Genomic DNA, 17,228 nt, shown 5'->3' with positions numbered 1-17,228 from the left:
TTTTATTTTGGGGTAATTTCATGCTTACATTTGATCATGGAACAAAATCTCTCATGTGCTCACCCTACAAGTGACCGTAAGTATTGGGACACATTGAGCACATTTCAGAGTGTAAAAGTCACTTTTTGGTTGCCTGTCCTTTTGAGGCGATAACTGCATGAGATCTGTGACAATGTGAGCTCGCCAAACTCTTATTATTTTAGGGTGCTTTGTTGCAATTGTTTTGAGTTCTTGCCTATTCTAGGGGTGTTCTGACTTGAGATTTAAACATGGAGATTGACTTGGGCAGTCTTTGTTCTGCTTTTTATCTCCTGAACACCTTTGTTCCATTGTCTCTATGGAAGCATGTACAATACATATGGACAAACTTTCTCTTGCATAAGCAGACAAAAAGGCCATGGCTTCACCTCCATTGCTTCCATCATGCTTCACAGGTGAGGTGATGCTCTGTGGAGCATCTGTGGCTCCCTTCTTTCTCCACACTTCCAACTTTGTCCTCAGTTTGGTAAAGGTTTCTTTCTTTCTCATGAGCCTATAAAACTAAAACTGTCCTTGTCCATCTTTGTGCTTCCGAACCGCTTAAACTCTCTTTTCTGTTCTTGGTGTTCTGGCCTTCAGCAATCTGTGGATTTTGAACCTTCACCCCTGCACTCTGGAGTTTGTTGGCAGTTTCTCTGACACCTGTTTTAGGCTTGTCCTCAACAACTCGGGTAGTTTTTCTGTCTTCACCTGCAGATAATTTTGTTGCCAACACAACCTTGCCTGATTGGCAATTATTCCTGAGTTGGTTTCTTCTTCAGTATGTTTCACATTGTTGATTTTGGTATTTTCAGTTTCTTTGCTACGTTTCTGTTTTTTTTCCTTTCAGCTTCAAAGTCCCCTGATTTTATTTAACAGAAAGTTATTTTTTTTTTTTATTTCCACACAATAAGATGTGTTTAATTTACCCATGAGGGTAGAAATGATTAAAGTCTATTTAAAAACATAGGAGTTGTACTTCTCATCTTCAGGGTATGGGTTCTGTCTGTTACTGCAACCTCTGTAGGGAAAACAAAAGTAAATATTGAATTGTCTATTCTTAATGACAAAAAACAATGAAACTGGGATAAAATCTCAGCATAGTCTTTTAAATTTTGAGACTCATCCAAGTGCAATTGATGAGCATCCATTTTAGTTCAGGGGTTCATTGTTTTTATGAAATTTTTAGATCCTCTTTTGGTTTAGCTTTAGAGCAAAGCTGTCATTTGAGACCTGTTAAAATTTAGGCTGTCGAGCTTTTACTCAGTGGCAGTTCTGACCAAGTAGGTTCATATTCTGAATGTATTTTCGGGACATTTTTTAATTTTGCACTGCGTTCATCTCTCTTCATTCTCCATCTGAAGGATTTCTGAGCGATTTATTTTTACAATTTAAAGAGCAGTACTGAGCTGCAGATGATGGGGTAAGACGACAGATGAGACTCTCTCAACTCGGCGTCTGCTGTGTCTCAGTTTGGTCATCTGTCTGGTGAGGGGTGAGGGGATGGCCTCCACTCCACCAGCGCCGTGCACAGACACTCCTCTGGGCATACATGGTTCTGATTTCTGTGCATGTCTCCAGGTGGGTACTCTTAGACGCTACTGACGTTCCCTTCATGAGGGATAAAGAGTGCTAAGATAAGCCTGATGAGAGTGTAGGGAGATGAACTTGGCCAGAGCAATTGTTTTTATCTTCGTGCGAGCGTGGCTAGTGGAGCTCTCTCCGTGCCCCTGCTGGGATTCAATCCCAGTCGGTCACATGCTCCTCCAGCGCCCCTCCCTGGCGGAGATGGCCGATGACTCTGTCAGGCCAAAATCCTGGGTCCTCCGTCACGGGAACATCCTGCACAACACCTAGGACTAGTGCGGATCTACTCTGCCCCTTCGAGGGATCAATTGCAGTCGCGAGCGGGCCTAGAGCCACACAGCACCACTCTCCAACCAGTAGAGAATTCTGGGACCTTCAGTGGCAGAGTTGTACACTGTTTCAGAGCTGGGGTGATGTCACTTTTCTAATTTGCTCAGTGCAACCTGATCCCTGTGCCCTGTTTCAAGTCTTTGTGTTTTGGTGCTGGAGGCCTGATTTTACCAAGTCCTGGGAAAAACAGAGCGATGGATGGACACTAACGAATCCATCATTATCCCCGTTGTAGTGAATGCGCAGTGAGCAATAATCATCTGTGGACACTAACAGCAATGGTTTAGCTTAATTTCATCAATGTGATCATGGCTATGTTATTTCAGACTTTTGTTATCAGACAGACAGCGAAGTCTTGCAAATAAAATGCACTGTATCTTCCTTGTCATAAGATTTCCTTTTAACAAGATGTCATCTCAGTGCATTTCCATGCGCAGTGCAGGGGTGACTCATGGGCTGAACACACACAAGGCAGGAGAGACACTTGACACTATATGTTGGCTACGACTGTGTACCAGCCAGTGTGTGGGTGCACAGTGAGAGAGCTGTTTGCGGAGGTTCCTGAATGAAAAGTGGCAAGACACCTCTCCGCTTGGCTGAACATGGAATGTCATTAGCCATGCAGATTGCAATGGTCTTTTGCTTTCATTAACCACACTGTAAGTAAGTAATGTTCAAAGACTGGGACTGTTCAAAGATAAATTAAGCCTTGCTGCATTAAAACACTGTGATTTTTTTATTAAGTCTTTGCCTGACAAATGCTCCTAAATCATGTGGCTCCGGGGTGTTAAGTTGCTTTAGAATTTTCAGAAGGGTTCTAGTGCTTCTGCTGTAGATGTGTATAGGGTAATGAAGCACTTTCAGACGTGGTGAATGGCCTTTCATAGTACTGTCCTAAAAAATTACGCAAAAACACGGTTCAGGCTGAATGGCAGTGCAGAACTGTCACAGCTCGGCTTCTCACGGTCTCCCATTTGTCACAGGCTGAGCACATGTCCGGAAAAGGAGCAGATCGCTTCCTGCTAGGGCTGTCAAGTAAGAGGCGAGATGTGGCACATGCTTAGCAATTTAATACCCCAAACTGGAAAGCAGTGATTGTGTTTTAGGTGTTCTGTAAATGACGATATGAATCCGAAACAGCCAGTCGTCTATAATGTTCTTTCTCCCTCTTTCTTTTTGTCCTTATATAACATCACACAGGTTGTTGTGGGTGTTCATAAAAAAAAAGGGATTTCACAATATTTCACCATTGGGTGATTAAAACGGGATACATTCATGAGCCTTCCTTTAGAAAATATGAGACGGTTGCAGAACTAACAGTCATAACATTAAGCATAGCCAGCAGCCATATCACTCTGCAACTCACAACTGGCAACCCACTGAAGCTACGCAGGTGTGAGGCTGGTCAGTACCTGCTGCTGGAAGAGGTGTTAGTGGGGCCAGCAGGGGGCGCTCACCCTGCGGTCCGTGTGGGTCCTAATACCCAGTATAGTAACGGGGACACTATACTGTAAACAGGTGCCATCCATCAGATGAGGTGTAAAACCGAGGTCCTGATTCTCTGTGGTAATTAAAAATTCCAGGGCCTTTCTCAAAAAGAGTAGGGGTGTAACCCCAGCATCCTGGCCAAATTTCCCATTAGCCCTTACCAATCATGGCCTCCTAATAATCCCCCTCTATGAATTGGCTTCATTACTCTGCTCTCCTCCCCACTGATAGCTGATGTGTGGGTGAGCGTTCTGGCGCACTATGGTGTAAGCAATTATCATTATTATAAAAAGTAACTGGACACAGGAATGTGCAGGATTGATAATAGCCTCATCACTGCAGGGAAGACATGCCTTTGCAACTCTTAAATCATCCTATACCTGAACCTGATTGGCTCTTGATTTATCTAGAAGAGTGGAGTGGGGATGCAGAATACCCTTTTCTCTTCTCTTTCTGCCCTGATCATTCTCAACAAGCTCATCACCTGTTGCTGAAGGTATTGCCTCCTTTGTGCTGCAGTTACAGTGAGCTTGGTTAGAGGGCGCCGTTTTTCCCCCCACACTGCCTGTTTTCAGGTTTGATGAGCGGCACAGGCTAAGACATGCTTTCCATTGTTCTTAATAAATTAATACAGTTTTAAGAGTTGCAATTTCTGGCAGTTTTAGTACAACTCATTTTAGTATAGATCAAGTGGGTAGGTGCGTCACCATACGGAGGCTGCAAAGAGCAAGTAATAGATTTATTCTATGCTGAAAAGAGAAGATAGAAAACGTTTCGGCTGTGTAGGCTTCATAGCCGAAACATTGTGTTTTCTTTCTTCTCTTTTCATCATGCAATAAACCTATTACTGGTTCATTTTAATATAGTATTTGAGAAACCTCGCGTGTACACATTCAACTCTGATTCGGGATGCTACTTTAAGAAGTCACAAAACTGATTAGTCATTGAGGGCTTGTCCTAAAAGACGAGATGCCTCCACAAAATCATTATTTGTTCCTTGCAAATAAATTGTGCACACCTCTTCTGACCTATTTGCAACAGGTGTGCAACTCTTATAACAGGAGAACAAGTTACAATCTTTTAGTACATAAATGATTGTGAACCTGCAATTTGTACAAATGATTGTGTCCCTTTGCTCTCTTGAAAGGAGACATTCTAACCCTGCTGCAGTTACCATGAAGGTAGACCATGAACTTTCCACAAACATCTCAGTCTGTCTGAGGTCTGTAGAGCTCTTGTTTTGATCCTTATAATTTAGCTAGCATAACAGGGGTGCGTGTGCTGTGTGTAATGATAGCTTTCCCTAAAGGAGAAGGCTATGAGTTAGCCTCACAGGAGGAGAAGGCAGTCACACAATAAAGTGGCGTTGCTTGCCACCTCTGGTGCTTGACATTTGAGTTATCGAATCCGCTATAATAGTAAGAGGACGCTGAAGAGCACTTCACTATTGTCTGCCTGCTTTGCAGACACTTGGGGAAAATGAAAAAAAACTGTTCTTTCATCTCCAAAGTGGTTCCTCTGAGCAATGTGGGACCCTATTTGATGACCTGTGTACGTCCAGCAGACTGAAGAGGTGGCTGCTTCTCTCGTTTCGACTCTTTGCGTCACACAGGCCTGCGATATGCAGGCTGTTTTGACCCTGTCCTTGAAGTTGAGCTTTCTTGCTCAGCTGTAGAAGAATACCATGTTGCAGTGCCTCTCAGCTGTCTGATTGTTAATACGTTGCCTTTCTATTAACAGATGAGGGCTATTACCAGAGTGGAAAATTCCTGTTTGAAATAGATGTCCCTGAAGCGTATAACATGGTGGTAAGTAAACCTGTCATTTTATTTTAATTAAGAGGAAAAGCTTTTCTGTGGAACTGTATTGGCGGCATAGAAGGGGCAGCAGTCCTATTCTAGTGGCAGATGGCAGTGCATTCTGCCAAGCTTCCATTGCTGAGTTCCATTTAATCATCTGGCCACCCAAATATTTAAATATTTAGTTTTTCTGCTGACTGATTTTTTTTTCAGATCTTAACGTGTAGGTTCGTTATCCCATAATGCCCCTGCTTCTCAGTTTAATGATCCTCTGGGCAGTTTCGATGGATGTGGTGGGAAAATCATCAAACATCCTTAATTTTAGAGGTGGGAAACGAGATTTGGTCCAGGTGGGGGCCATAACCACACACAGGAGCAAGGAAGCTTGGACAGACGCCTCCTACCCCGCCTTCGAGTTTGGGATTGAGCTCTTTTATACTAACACACACACCCCTTAAAGAACGCCGCTGTTTTTCCTTTACGGACGTACCGGAATTGTTGCACTTAGAACATGTTTTAAAAGGATTCATGGTTTAAGGCGAGAAGGACTTTTCTATGTTCCTCTCGGTTAATTTGAGCACATGTATCTCTTGAGGTGTCCCCACACTGTAAGGTTTAGTGTTCTTGTGATAGTAACAGATGTGTTGCTGCTCTGGCTTTAAAACCATTTCCCCCTCCCCGATATTTAACTGATTCCTCTCATGGTGGGCGTTTGTGCAGAAAACGGTCATGTCCGTTTAGTTCCCCAGTTAGTGGTGGGGGCAGCCCTGCCTGTTTATCGGGTCGGGCTGTACAGTCATTTAATCCGCTGTGTTAGAAAGAGGCTCGTGGTGGCCGAGTGAGCCCCTTTTGAACCGGATCCCTGAAGTGTTTGCTAATGCCGGCAGAAAGCTCTGAAGGCATTCCCAGGAATGTCACCACAAATAGCCTGGTGGTGGGGGGGAATGTTGTTGATGGTGTCTAGGGCAGCAGATATGAAGCAATATGAAGTGCGTCGCTTTCCTTGAAATCGGTGGTTGGCACTGCAGGGCTGACCCCCTCCTCTCCGTGACTCTGTCATGGGCTTTCAGGAGGTTCAACGGCATTGGCCGCTACAGGGAGGTCCACTCTTCCCTGTGCAGGCATTAACCTTCCAGCTTCACGGTTTTCTATTAGTTAAAAAAAAAATACTATTTTATTTTTTGTAAGTCACTCCAGATAAGAGTGTCTCTCATGCAAATCGATATAAAATAACAAAAGGATCATTTGTTTTCACTAACACAGTGTACAGTAAGTGCATAACCACGGCGTGGCAGGATCTTGATTGCAGGGCAGCAGTGTGGAGCAGTGGTCAGGGCTCTGTTCCTGCAGTATAGGTGGAAAGTCATGGGTCAGATCCCCAGCTGACACTGCTGTTGTGCCCTTGAGCCAGTACTCCACTCAGATTGTTTCAGTTAATGGGAAGTATAAATCAACTGTGGTTGCAGTTTTGAGAGGAGCCTGGACAGGTTTACTCTTTTTTTTTTTTGGCTGGACTGGAATGGCATCTGTGTGTCAGGAATTCAAGCTTTGTTTGATGGTAGAAATCATGGTGAGGACTGTCAGTGCTCATGTGCAGGTGGGACTCATGGACTCGTGTCAAGTTGTCTTTTATAGCCTTTTAAGAATCCATGCCACTCTGTCGTTTGTCGATACATTGTACTTCCATTGAAAGCAGGATCTTTTCAGGATTCCACTGCTCACCATTAGGCTAGCAAGTACTCTGGCCAGGTCTCTAATCTGCCTTATTAACTTCCATATTATAGAAATAAATTGCATCTTGGCGAAACATTTTGCAGTTTATTTCTGTTCTGTAAGTGTTCATTTTCCTAGTGGCTTATTATGAGTAAAGGCACAGACTGGCCTTGGTTATAAAGGCAAAAAGACTACGTTCCCAGTGGCGGGTCGGGGCGAGTCGTGGAGCGGGCTGTCAAGAAGGCTAGGTGCTGATGTAAAGACAGCCTGCCTACTCGTCTGCCTTGCATTTTAATGATAAAGGCTAGGAGCTTCCAGGCAGCTGATAAAAATAATCCACTGCTTGCTAATTGTGTTTAATTAGATTTAACTGTATTTTAAAGCGAACAATAAAAGGAGAATAATGCCATAATATTTTGAATACATTTGCATTTCAAGCTGTGGGCTCTGCCAGCAGCCAGTGTTATGAAGTGTGCTGTTTTCCTAAATAATGGCTTTAAATAAAGCGCAGCGTGGAAAAAAAGCCAAGACAGCAAATCATTTTAAAGTAGTCCCTAATGTTTTACCCCTTGCATATCTTACAGCTTGGGAAAACGGCTGTTCTTTGATCTTAAAGTGAGGGAAATCTTTTTTAAATATAGAAGTAGTTTCTGCTGAAGAGACAGGAAAAAAAGCCAATGTGACATTTATGAACAATAAACAGAACAAATTCAACAGAAAAGGCCTTTTAAGTTTCTGAACATGAAAATTTTCATTAAAAACCTTTCAATACCGATATCTTGTGAATTGCAGCTGTCAGCACAGGTTTGTGTTTTACTTGGATGTTTCATCCCTGTGTCTTTTTTTTTTTTTTTTCAGCCTCCGAAAGTGAAATGTTTGACTAGAATATGGCATCCAAACATCACAGAGACAGGTGAAATCTGTTTAAGGTAATTATATCAATTCCTCTTCTTCTGTGGCTGTCAGCATGGTGCAGGTTCAGGCTGCTGCTACATTAGCGCCGAAGGGTTCTGTGAAATTAATGAAACACTGGCGGAACGTCAAACATGGAACTAAACCACATCTATTCAGCAGAGCTGTCTCAGTTTTGTTACAGTGAAAGGCCAGCAGTGTTTCATTCATTTAATTATTCCAGAGTAGGACTTGACTGCATGAAATAGTCCAATAGGTCAGCCCCACCCCTCCCATGGGGGAATCAGGTAGGACATCTGTAACAGCTTCTCTTTTGCTGCACATGAGATCATGAAGACAGTGTATCTCCAGTGCTGGAATAACTTGACCACAGCTTGGTGCCCCATGAGAATGGGTGTGGGACTGATAAGTCAGCTCAGGAGCACGAGGGACAGTATGTGAAGCAAGAGCACAGTGTCGGGAGATCTCCTGCTTTCATCTTCCACACAGATGTTTTCCTTTTTTTGCCATGATGTTCGCTGGACGTGACATTGGCTGTCCGGAGAGGTTAGAGTCAGGCAGTCCGAGACGGCACCAACCTCTCGTTCAGTCTGGGTGCTGAGCGCCTACAGTGCAGTGTGACCTCCTTCTCTTCTCTTGCTGCAGTTTACTGAGAGAGCATTCGATTGACGGCACAGGCTGGGCCCCGACCAGGACACTAAAGGTGAGCCAGTCGGTTGTAAAGTCAGGGTGTCGCATCAGACATTCTCTCTGCCCCTACTGGTATAGGGGCTAACATTTGAAATCTGAGTCTGCTCTGTTCGCTTTTTACACCCCATGAAAAAGGTTTTCCTGATGCTTGACGCATGACTTGAAATCTTTCACCCCCCCTGCCCTTTCATTCTCGCTCAATGTAAAATAAGTCTGTTATCCCCTATTATCTCTGTTGTGCTGAAGTCCCTGTTGGTGGTGTGTGTTTTTTTTTCTGTATTGCTGTGTTGGACTCTACCATAAAACAAACTTCCCTTAGGGGATGATGAATCTTGAGCCACAGAAAAAGATGATAAAACACAGACTGCTTGTGTGTAAGAAGGGTAGCTTGTTCCAGATCCCCACAAAGCATGGCATAAACAAAGTGTCCTAGTGTTCCTTGGTTTGAGTTTCACTGTTACTTCAGAAGAATTGTATTAGGTTGACTCAGTCAGTGCCTAGTGTCCATGGCTGTAGTGCACCAGCAGCCATTCGATGCAGCACATCAGATGGAGGAGTGAGGGATTGTTTCACTCGCTGAATAAGAGGGGAGCTTAAGAAGGCTCTACTCTGCAAGCCTGGAGTGAAATTTTACCAAGGACACCAGGGATTGTGGTCTTGCAAATAGAGAAAAAGAGATCTTTCAACGACCAAGTCGTCAGAAGTTCCATTTAATATCTCATCTGAAGATTGACAGCTCCTACAGCACTGCGTGTCTGGTCATCATATAGGTCAGTGGTTTGGGAATTCTGGTCTCTAGGTCCACTGGTACACCAACACTACTTTCAATGACCTGAGAATGTAACCGAGATCTCCTATCACAGTACTAGCCAGGGACACCTTGCTTATTCTGATGTTTGATTTGACCAGATCGGGCCACAGGGTGAAAACACCACTACCTTAAACAAAAAAAGACATTTGGGGTCTGGGGGGTTTGTAAAAAGTTGGACGGGAGTAAATGACAGGTATATACTCACCTGCCTGGTCCCAGAATCCCGCATTAGGGTCGTGAAGAACATGGCATGACGCTGGCAGACAGGACCCATGGGAGAAGGAGAAAGGACACTCTTGGCACACGTCCACTAAAATGACACAACTGCACTCCCATGAACTGCACAAGCACAAAACTGCTGTATGCAACACACTGCCGTAAACAGTGCATTAGTGTCATCATGTGTGATTGAGCAGGTTTTAACAGGAAGCTGGAATGCGAATCCGTACCGTCAGGCTTGGTGACAGCACTGCAGTGCGTGTATTTGGCTTTGAGGAGTGCCCTGTGATTCTAATCTTCGGATTTGGTGGAGGACGTGAGGGTGTAAAGTTTGCGTTTACTCAGTATTAGTTTGCCCTCCTCCACACAGTGCCTGTTTTCACCTCTCCGTTGTGTCTCGTTGTTTTTCATGCAACTATTCATCTTATTTTGTTCTGTTTTTAGGTTTATTCCATCCTCTGTTTATTACAGCCACACAGTGTTTTTTTTTCCTAACGTTCCGGAGTTCAGCCCCTTGTTTTTCTGTGCACTGCCACCATGCTTGCGAATATTTTACCACTCACATGGCTTAACAAATCTTTAAAATCACGCAACTTTAACTGCATTTACGAACCGGATTAAATGGATAGTGATTAAAAAAAAGTACCGCGGTCCTCAGGTAACTATTGCTTCCGCCTGGTTTCACTCCTCTCCAGTACGCCTGAGCTCACAAGTCCATGCGGGATGGGTATATTCCTCTTTAACACGTTGTGACTGCCAGCTCAGCATCTCTGCTGCCTGCCTGAAGTAACTGCGGGTTAACAGAGCTCCAGGCCACTACCTCTGCTTTTTAGCCCACTTCCGTACTCGGGCTGTATCCAAATTATGATGTACGATTATTAAATTAATTATGGTGCTTGTGCTCACTTGCAGACTGCAGCTTTTTTTGATTTTATGGGGTCAGATGAAGTTCACATTTAATGTTTCCATTCTAAGTAGGTATATGATTATGAAATGCAGATGTAACCCAGTTTTTTTTCCTCTTTCTGACAGTTGTTAGGTGAACATATTAAAAAAAAAAAAAAAAAGAGGGGCAAAGAGGCAGACTACATCACCCGGTTTTTACAACTGTCAGTTGCTGGAAAAGAATCCAAGGCAGTTTCCATTTGTACCTATTGATACAGCCGGGCGTTTTGCTGAAACAATGTGAAGTGCCTTGCTCAGGGTTACAACAGCCTCGGATTCGAACCCCCAGCCATCCAGTTATGAGTCTGGACCTCTTCCCACTGCTAAGCTGAGGTGGTCTGTGGCAGGGCAGAGCTCTGCACTGAGTGGGTAAAAAAGCTCCTTTTAAAGTCCCTTGTTTATTACCTGGGCCTGCACAGTGCGTTTATAATGCCCATAAAAGTGAAAGCAGTCAACCAAAGTGCGATATATAGTGAGTGTGACACTCGTCCCCTCGCTTGATAAACAGTACAGGAGAGGTATTGTTTTCTGTTAAAGAATGCATTGATTCAATAAAACAGCACACACAGCAGAGGATTCAAATATAATCCATCTTGTTGTGCGCGATGCTCTGATTGATGTTTTCATGCCTGACCTTGGAAAACATTCTTGCCACATATGTATAGAATAAAAATATAAATTGACATTTAAGTCTGATGCATAAAAGTGCAGAGCTGTGAAAGAAGAACAGTTGTTGACATTCAGACCATGATGTATAATGATTGGAGGAGTTTAGCATTAACATTTTGTTAATTAGTTCTTACTGTTGTCAATACAGGAAACGGAGATTGATGGGGAAAAGGACTAATAAAACTGCATGCTTAATAGCCTGAATTCCCATCAGGAGGCCATTACTGCCTGTTGCAATCACCAACATAGCAGAGCCACAGTGAATCTGTAATCAGCTCCGACTTTAATTAAAGTGACCCAACTTGTGTCAAGTTAGTGACTGTGTCAGTCAGCAAAAAACACGTTGCAAGAAAAATCTATAAGTGCTCTCTCAAAGCTCTTTATCAGAGAGGGTGAAAGTAACCTCCATTTTCCTCCATGTAAATGTTCAAGTTTTAAACTAAGCAATTTCATGGTGTTCTCATGAATGCGTTGTGCTTCATGAATGCCCACTGTGTGTTCAAAAGAGTCTTGGAGCCAGAAAAATGTAAAATAGTTCAGCAGTGGAACAAAATTCCATGACGTCTAGAATCCATATTACTCAACTGTTCTTCTGTATTACAAACATAGTTTGAAAATGTTCATTTCTTCAGATGTCTAGTCTCCTAGCCTTTTGTAGGTTGCCGCTGGGCTGTAAACTATGTGTCCTTTCTAGGCAGAGTAATGTTATTTGTAAGACTAGGGTTATTGCTTACCTTTGCTAATATTAGACGCCATTTCTTCCTTGCTCTTTGATGTTTTGCCTTGCAGCTAATATTCAGAGAGTGAGTCGAGGTGAGGCTTTTTGGAGGTCATCTTTCTGCCTGCTGGTTCCTTTCACTGCATAGAGCAGTAGGTGCGAGGGAACTGTTAGTAGAGCTCATTCCTGTACTTCATCACCTGCTCCTGGCAGCACAGGCAACCAACACGATACAGACTCGTGTTGGAGGGAAATATGACTAAAACGCAACAAGATAAAGCCCTTGATGTAAAGTAAGTCCAGGAAAAACACAAAAAACCAATGGCTCTCTTTGGAATTATATTGTAACCTGATGAATCAAATTGAAATTGCCTTTTGCAGTATTATCTTTGGAAGCTCAAGTCTTTTATCACCTTTCTGTCTAAGGCTTTTAATTCCGCTGTTTTTAATGTGGGCCACAGAACAGAAGGGCTACTGTGAGTCAAGCCAGTGAACTAAATATAGAAGCACGTCGCAGAGTGAACCATGGGTGGTTAAAAGACACAATTTGACGAGATTGTTATTTCGGACACGGTAACTGTGGTAATTGCACTTATACTCAGCTTCAAAAGAAACCTTTTCCTTATAATGGCAGTAGGTTCACAAGGTTGTCAGTAAAAAGACAATTTTTATCGTAGGTGCACTAACAGTTTACATTGACATAGGCCAAGTCATTGAATAATAATAATAATAATAATAATAACATCACTTTATTAACCCTTTACAATTTCTTGCATTAGGAATTGTCTTTTTGCATATCCCAGCTTGCTCTCCATGAGAGGCACAGCTCAGAGCCTGGGGTCAGAGCGCAGGGTCTTCCTTTGTAAGGCGCCCCTGGAGCAGATCAACGTTTATCGTCATCAGTGTGTGTAGTGTGAAAGTCACTGTTAGAAACTGTACACGCTGCACATTTGTGACACATGCTTTGCAGTCAGCTTGAACCTGGATAAGCATGTGTCCGTTCCCAGGTCTCAGAGTCCTGGATAGCCCACATCACCCAGGCTTGTCCTGATATGCCAAGTAGCAGGACAGCGCATGTCCTCATGGGATATGTGTGCAGTGTCCTTCTTGCGACATGGGAATGTGACCAATATGCTGTGGACACCCTGCTTGCCACACGTGAATCTAACTCCCTGTCTCTGACTTGTGAATGTTTTTTTTTAACCATAAGCCTGACCCTTATGGATGCTAAAACCCTTGCTTCATCAAGGTTATGTTCCTGTGCCTGAAGGCTCTTCTTGATGTATAATGCTTCACCCCCTCCTTCTGTCTTTTCTGTTTCTCCGGAACAACGAGCACCCAATTAACACAGTATCCGTCACCATTGCTCTTGGTATTACAGCCAGACAGTCTTCCAAAAATAGTCTGAAGGTCTGCTCTCTATATTTAGATAGGAACCCAGTACCTTCGGGGCATGGGTCATTATACAATGTTTTTGCACAGCAGTTGAAGTTCTAAACCTGATAATAAGATCAGTTCTGCTCTTTTGCTGCAGCAGAAGTCTCCTGCTGGTAGTCTGTGGTAGTCAGAGCCTGAGGGTCAGGCATCAAATCGCACCACAGGCATCAGAAATATCAGGTACAGTTTCTTGGACATGTGCACAACATTACTGAGCAATCGAGACTCTGCTCCATTGTCGGTACCTTTAACAGTAATACTTATGTATGTATATGTCCAGGCCCTCTTCCGGAGTAACAGAGTTTTAACCTTTGCCTTTCTCAGCTTTGCATTAAGAAAACCAGAGAGCTGGCACTTGGTTTCCTTTTCCCTTCACACATAAAAGGACACTCGGAGCAGAGCTACATTATTCTTCACTATAGAAAGAGCAAGCTGTAATTGCTCCTCGTGTTCAGTGCCCACAAGCCATCAGATGCAACATAATCGAAAGGTTTCCCAGTGCACTGCCGAGGTTTCTCAGGCCACTGAAATACACGTACCAGAAGGCATTGCAACAAGCAAAACGGTCTCCTGGCGTATTATATGGAGGGATGTTTTGTTGCTGCTAATTGTTTTTTAAAGAAAGATTTGCTCTTCTAAGCTGCATCGGATCACCCGTAGCTTGGATTTGCAAGGCGCAGCAGGCTGTTTGAGGGAAGGTGTGACAGTCCCAGGATTTATGATTTATGATTCCACATTAAGTATCTCCCGAACAGTCAACCCGGAGGAAGAAAGATTAAAACTGTCAGGGACAGGGCACAGTTTTGTCGTCTGCGGTCTTCATTTCAGCCTTCAAAGCAAGGGTGCCCTTAATGAGAGTGCTGTAGAACTCCGGGACAACATCAGCAAACGTAATAGTTTCAGCTGTTTCTGTCTAGAAGCAGAGAAATCAGAAGCAGTACTGATGCCATTTTCGGTTCTCTGGCCTTGAGGCTATCTAAGTTAACTTTGCATATTTTTCAACGGAATTGACCATGCAGAATCTGTTTGATATTAAACAATTTACTGAAATCAAAGTGTTGTGACCATTATATTTAACATCTGTTGGAGAAGACAAGTAAACACATGACTTCTGTAACATATTTAATGGTAATGTTTGTCCACATGCCAGAGAAGTAACTTAATTGAATAAGCAGCATGTAATGAAGAAGAATAGTCAAAGTTGCTGTGAAATATGGATGAATAATCTAGGGCACTTGAAAGCTAAGGAACTAAAGCTAAGAGCAAAACCTGTTAACTTTTAATGGTCACTCTGAATGGGAGGGGGTTCTCTTTACAGCTAGGTCCAGCGGTGACCTTCAAATACTGGTGTAAATTAAGACTGTGTTCTAAAGCTTTAATACAGTACTTTGTACTGGTATTTTTTTCTTTAAACAGTTATGGGTTTGACTTTATTCCTGTCTTTCTAACTAAAGTTTTTTTATTCATTTGTATTCCAAGGGAAATTTTATTGCTTTAAAAACTGAAACACTGTGGCTGTGATTTAATTGTATCTTGACAATGTAGACAAAAAGACCATTACTTGAACCAACAGAAGTATTTTTATCGTAGTAGGTGAAACGATTGCTTTTGCAGAACAATAATTTCACTTTGACCTTTACCGAGTAAAAATGAGTGCTTCCGTAATTCTCCTTGAACTACCTGGAGGGTTTAATCTTCCCTTCCTTTCTTAAAATGTTAAACCTTTGACTTGCTTATTAAGCATGCTTTTGAAGCAGAAAGCTCTGTATTAATAGGACACTGCTTTCATTTGTGCATGCTTCAAGAGCTGTTTAAACTCTGGGCTGATCAAGTATGTGATGTGCTATTTAATTACTTATTGGATTGCTTCAAGGTTCAGTCTAGACAAGGACTGACATTAGTTTATTTTCTCCCTGTAAGAAAGAGGTTTTTATGGCTGGTAGTTCTTGCTGGCTGAAGTCATACTGGACATTAATGTTCACAGAGGCTCCAAAGCTAAACAAAAAAAAAAAACACAAAAGCAAAATCGCAAAGATCTTCACTTGGTAATAAGGGGAGCACCTGTGAGATGTATGTGTTAGAGTTGTGTGTATCGGTGCGTCCGTTACTCAATCGTTTGATAGTGATCTTCACAGCAGTTTACCACAGCGCACTTCACAGAATTACTCAGCTGTTGACAGTATAGCCACAGTTGACCATGTGGGCACAGAGGACAGGAAAACACAAGCTCCCAGTGGAAGAAAAGAAGCCTCTGGGGGTCCCAGGCCCAATGATTTACCCCTCTGCAGGCCATGAGTCAGTGGTGCATAAATCCTCATAGATCATGAACGAGGTCCTGCAAGGGCAGGGCTTGGGATCCTGCTGTCCTGGGTCTGTCATCACAGGTGTCCGGTGTCTGTGGGCAGGGCTTTCCAGGAAACAGAAATGGCTCCCTCGCTGCCGCGCACTTGCTGTTTTGCCTTTCCTGTATATCCATCTGAAAGATAATTAAAAAGGGACGGTAAGAGCAAAGACAAATAGTGAAAGGGAAGAATGTGTGAGCTTTGCCTGGCCCTTGGATTACCATTACTGACGGCAGTCTTCCAGGACTTATAGACAGTAGGCGCCTTTTCTCTGTGAAACGCAATGGAAGATCCCAGTATTTGCACATCTCCTGTGTTCCGTTTTAGTCCTTGTACCTTTCTCTTGACACTGTATCTTATAGTGGTTACTGCAGGCATAGGAGCACCATGACCCCAGGCTATGAGCGCTGATCATTTATGTCCCTTTAATAATATTATTATTGTTTCTCTTCCTCTGAAGCCTAAGGCTATGCTGAGATTGTGTTTTTCCTAAGAGGTCTGTTCATGACTGTAATGTTGTAAAGGTAAATTACAGCACAAGATCTATTTAAAAACTAAAACCTCAAGGCTCCAACAAGTGCACCAGTTACTGCAAACACCAGCTGATAACCCTGTCAAATATCGCCTTAAATCAAACAGACGTGTCCTCTGGCCCTCGTCTCATTTTTAACTCCAGTGCGTTGAGCGGGTGCAGATATTAACACGAAGTGATTAGTTTTAATTGGAGCAGTAATAGGCTTCACTGGCTGACTTGTCCAACTTTTTCGATAGCATTGCAAAGACCGCCCCTGTCAAACAGGGAAGGAAACGCTTCAGGCTCAACAAGGAAGATGGGGACGAAAGGGCACACATGAAAGTCAAGGATTATCTTGGACTTGAAATGGTTAAGTAAAGGAGTGTTAGAGCTGTTTCTGATCTTATGGAGCAAAATGTCTCTTTCGTCAGCAGGTGAATTAAAGGGGGGACTTTAGGGACGCCACCCTGTAAGAGCCCAGTGTGGAATTTAGCAGGGCGCTGGGGTTAACAGCCCTGCTCTTATGAGCAGTGCTTTGGGATCTTTTCGGGATCAAGTAGTCCTGAGGTCAGTGGTGGAACATGTGGGTCCCCTCCTACATAGGAGAAGTGCTTTCGGAGCTTGTGTCACTGCCACACTGCCGGCCCTCCTCCGGGCCTCCCGCTCGCAAGGTCAGCGCACGGTGATTAAATCAGATGCAAATGTCTTTTCTGGGGGATAGTGAAGCGCTCTGCATGCACAGCCTCAGTGCAAGAACTTATCTGGTTTTCTTCGTTCTTCTGGGTTTTTTATTTTGTCATCTTAGAAAATTCAGTTCATTTATTAGGTCAGCTGCTGTCTTCTTCAGTTCGTGCAGTGACGTCGGTATTGTAATCACACCTTAAGAATGAGGTCTGTCTTGGCGGCGGATTCGACACCTTTGGACAGCCGCTGTTGTGCACCCAGAGGTCACCCCTCTTTCCACAGCGCTCAGTGTGCAGGCTGACCAGGAGTGTCGTGGGCCCTTTGGGAATGCTCATGGAATGTGAAGGAGACT

The 17,228-nt window shown here is 43.4% G+C and overlaps 1 protein-coding gene across 1 annotated transcript in view; it reads left to right on the top strand.

Moving 5' to 3' along the window:
• The window catches only part of ube2f (ubiquitin-conjugating enzyme E2F (putative)), a 68,287-nt gene that overhangs the window by 33,365 nt on the left and 17,694 nt on the right, over positions 1 to 17,228 (top strand). Inside the window, exons 5-7 of the mRNA XM_088605816.1 lie at positions 5,164 to 5,231; positions 7,794 to 7,864; positions 8,493 to 8,550. Of these exons, the coding sequence (XP_088461942.1) occupies positions 5,164 to 5,231; positions 7,794 to 7,864; positions 8,493 to 8,550 (197 nt within the window). The remainder of the gene's footprint in view (positions 1 to 5,163; positions 5,232 to 7,793; positions 7,865 to 8,492; positions 8,551 to 17,228) is intronic.

Source organism: Lepisosteus platostomus, chromosome 14 (genome assembly GCF_059453375.1).
Source record: "Lepisosteus platostomus isolate fLepPlt1 chromosome 14, fLepPlt1.hap1, whole genome shotgun sequence".
Taxonomy (NCBI): Eukaryota; Metazoa; Chordata; class Actinopteri; order Semionotiformes; family Lepisosteidae; genus Lepisosteus; species Lepisosteus platostomus.
The sequence above is the reverse complement of the archived record's forward strand: the minus strand, read 5'-3'. Positions and strand labels throughout refer to the sequence as shown.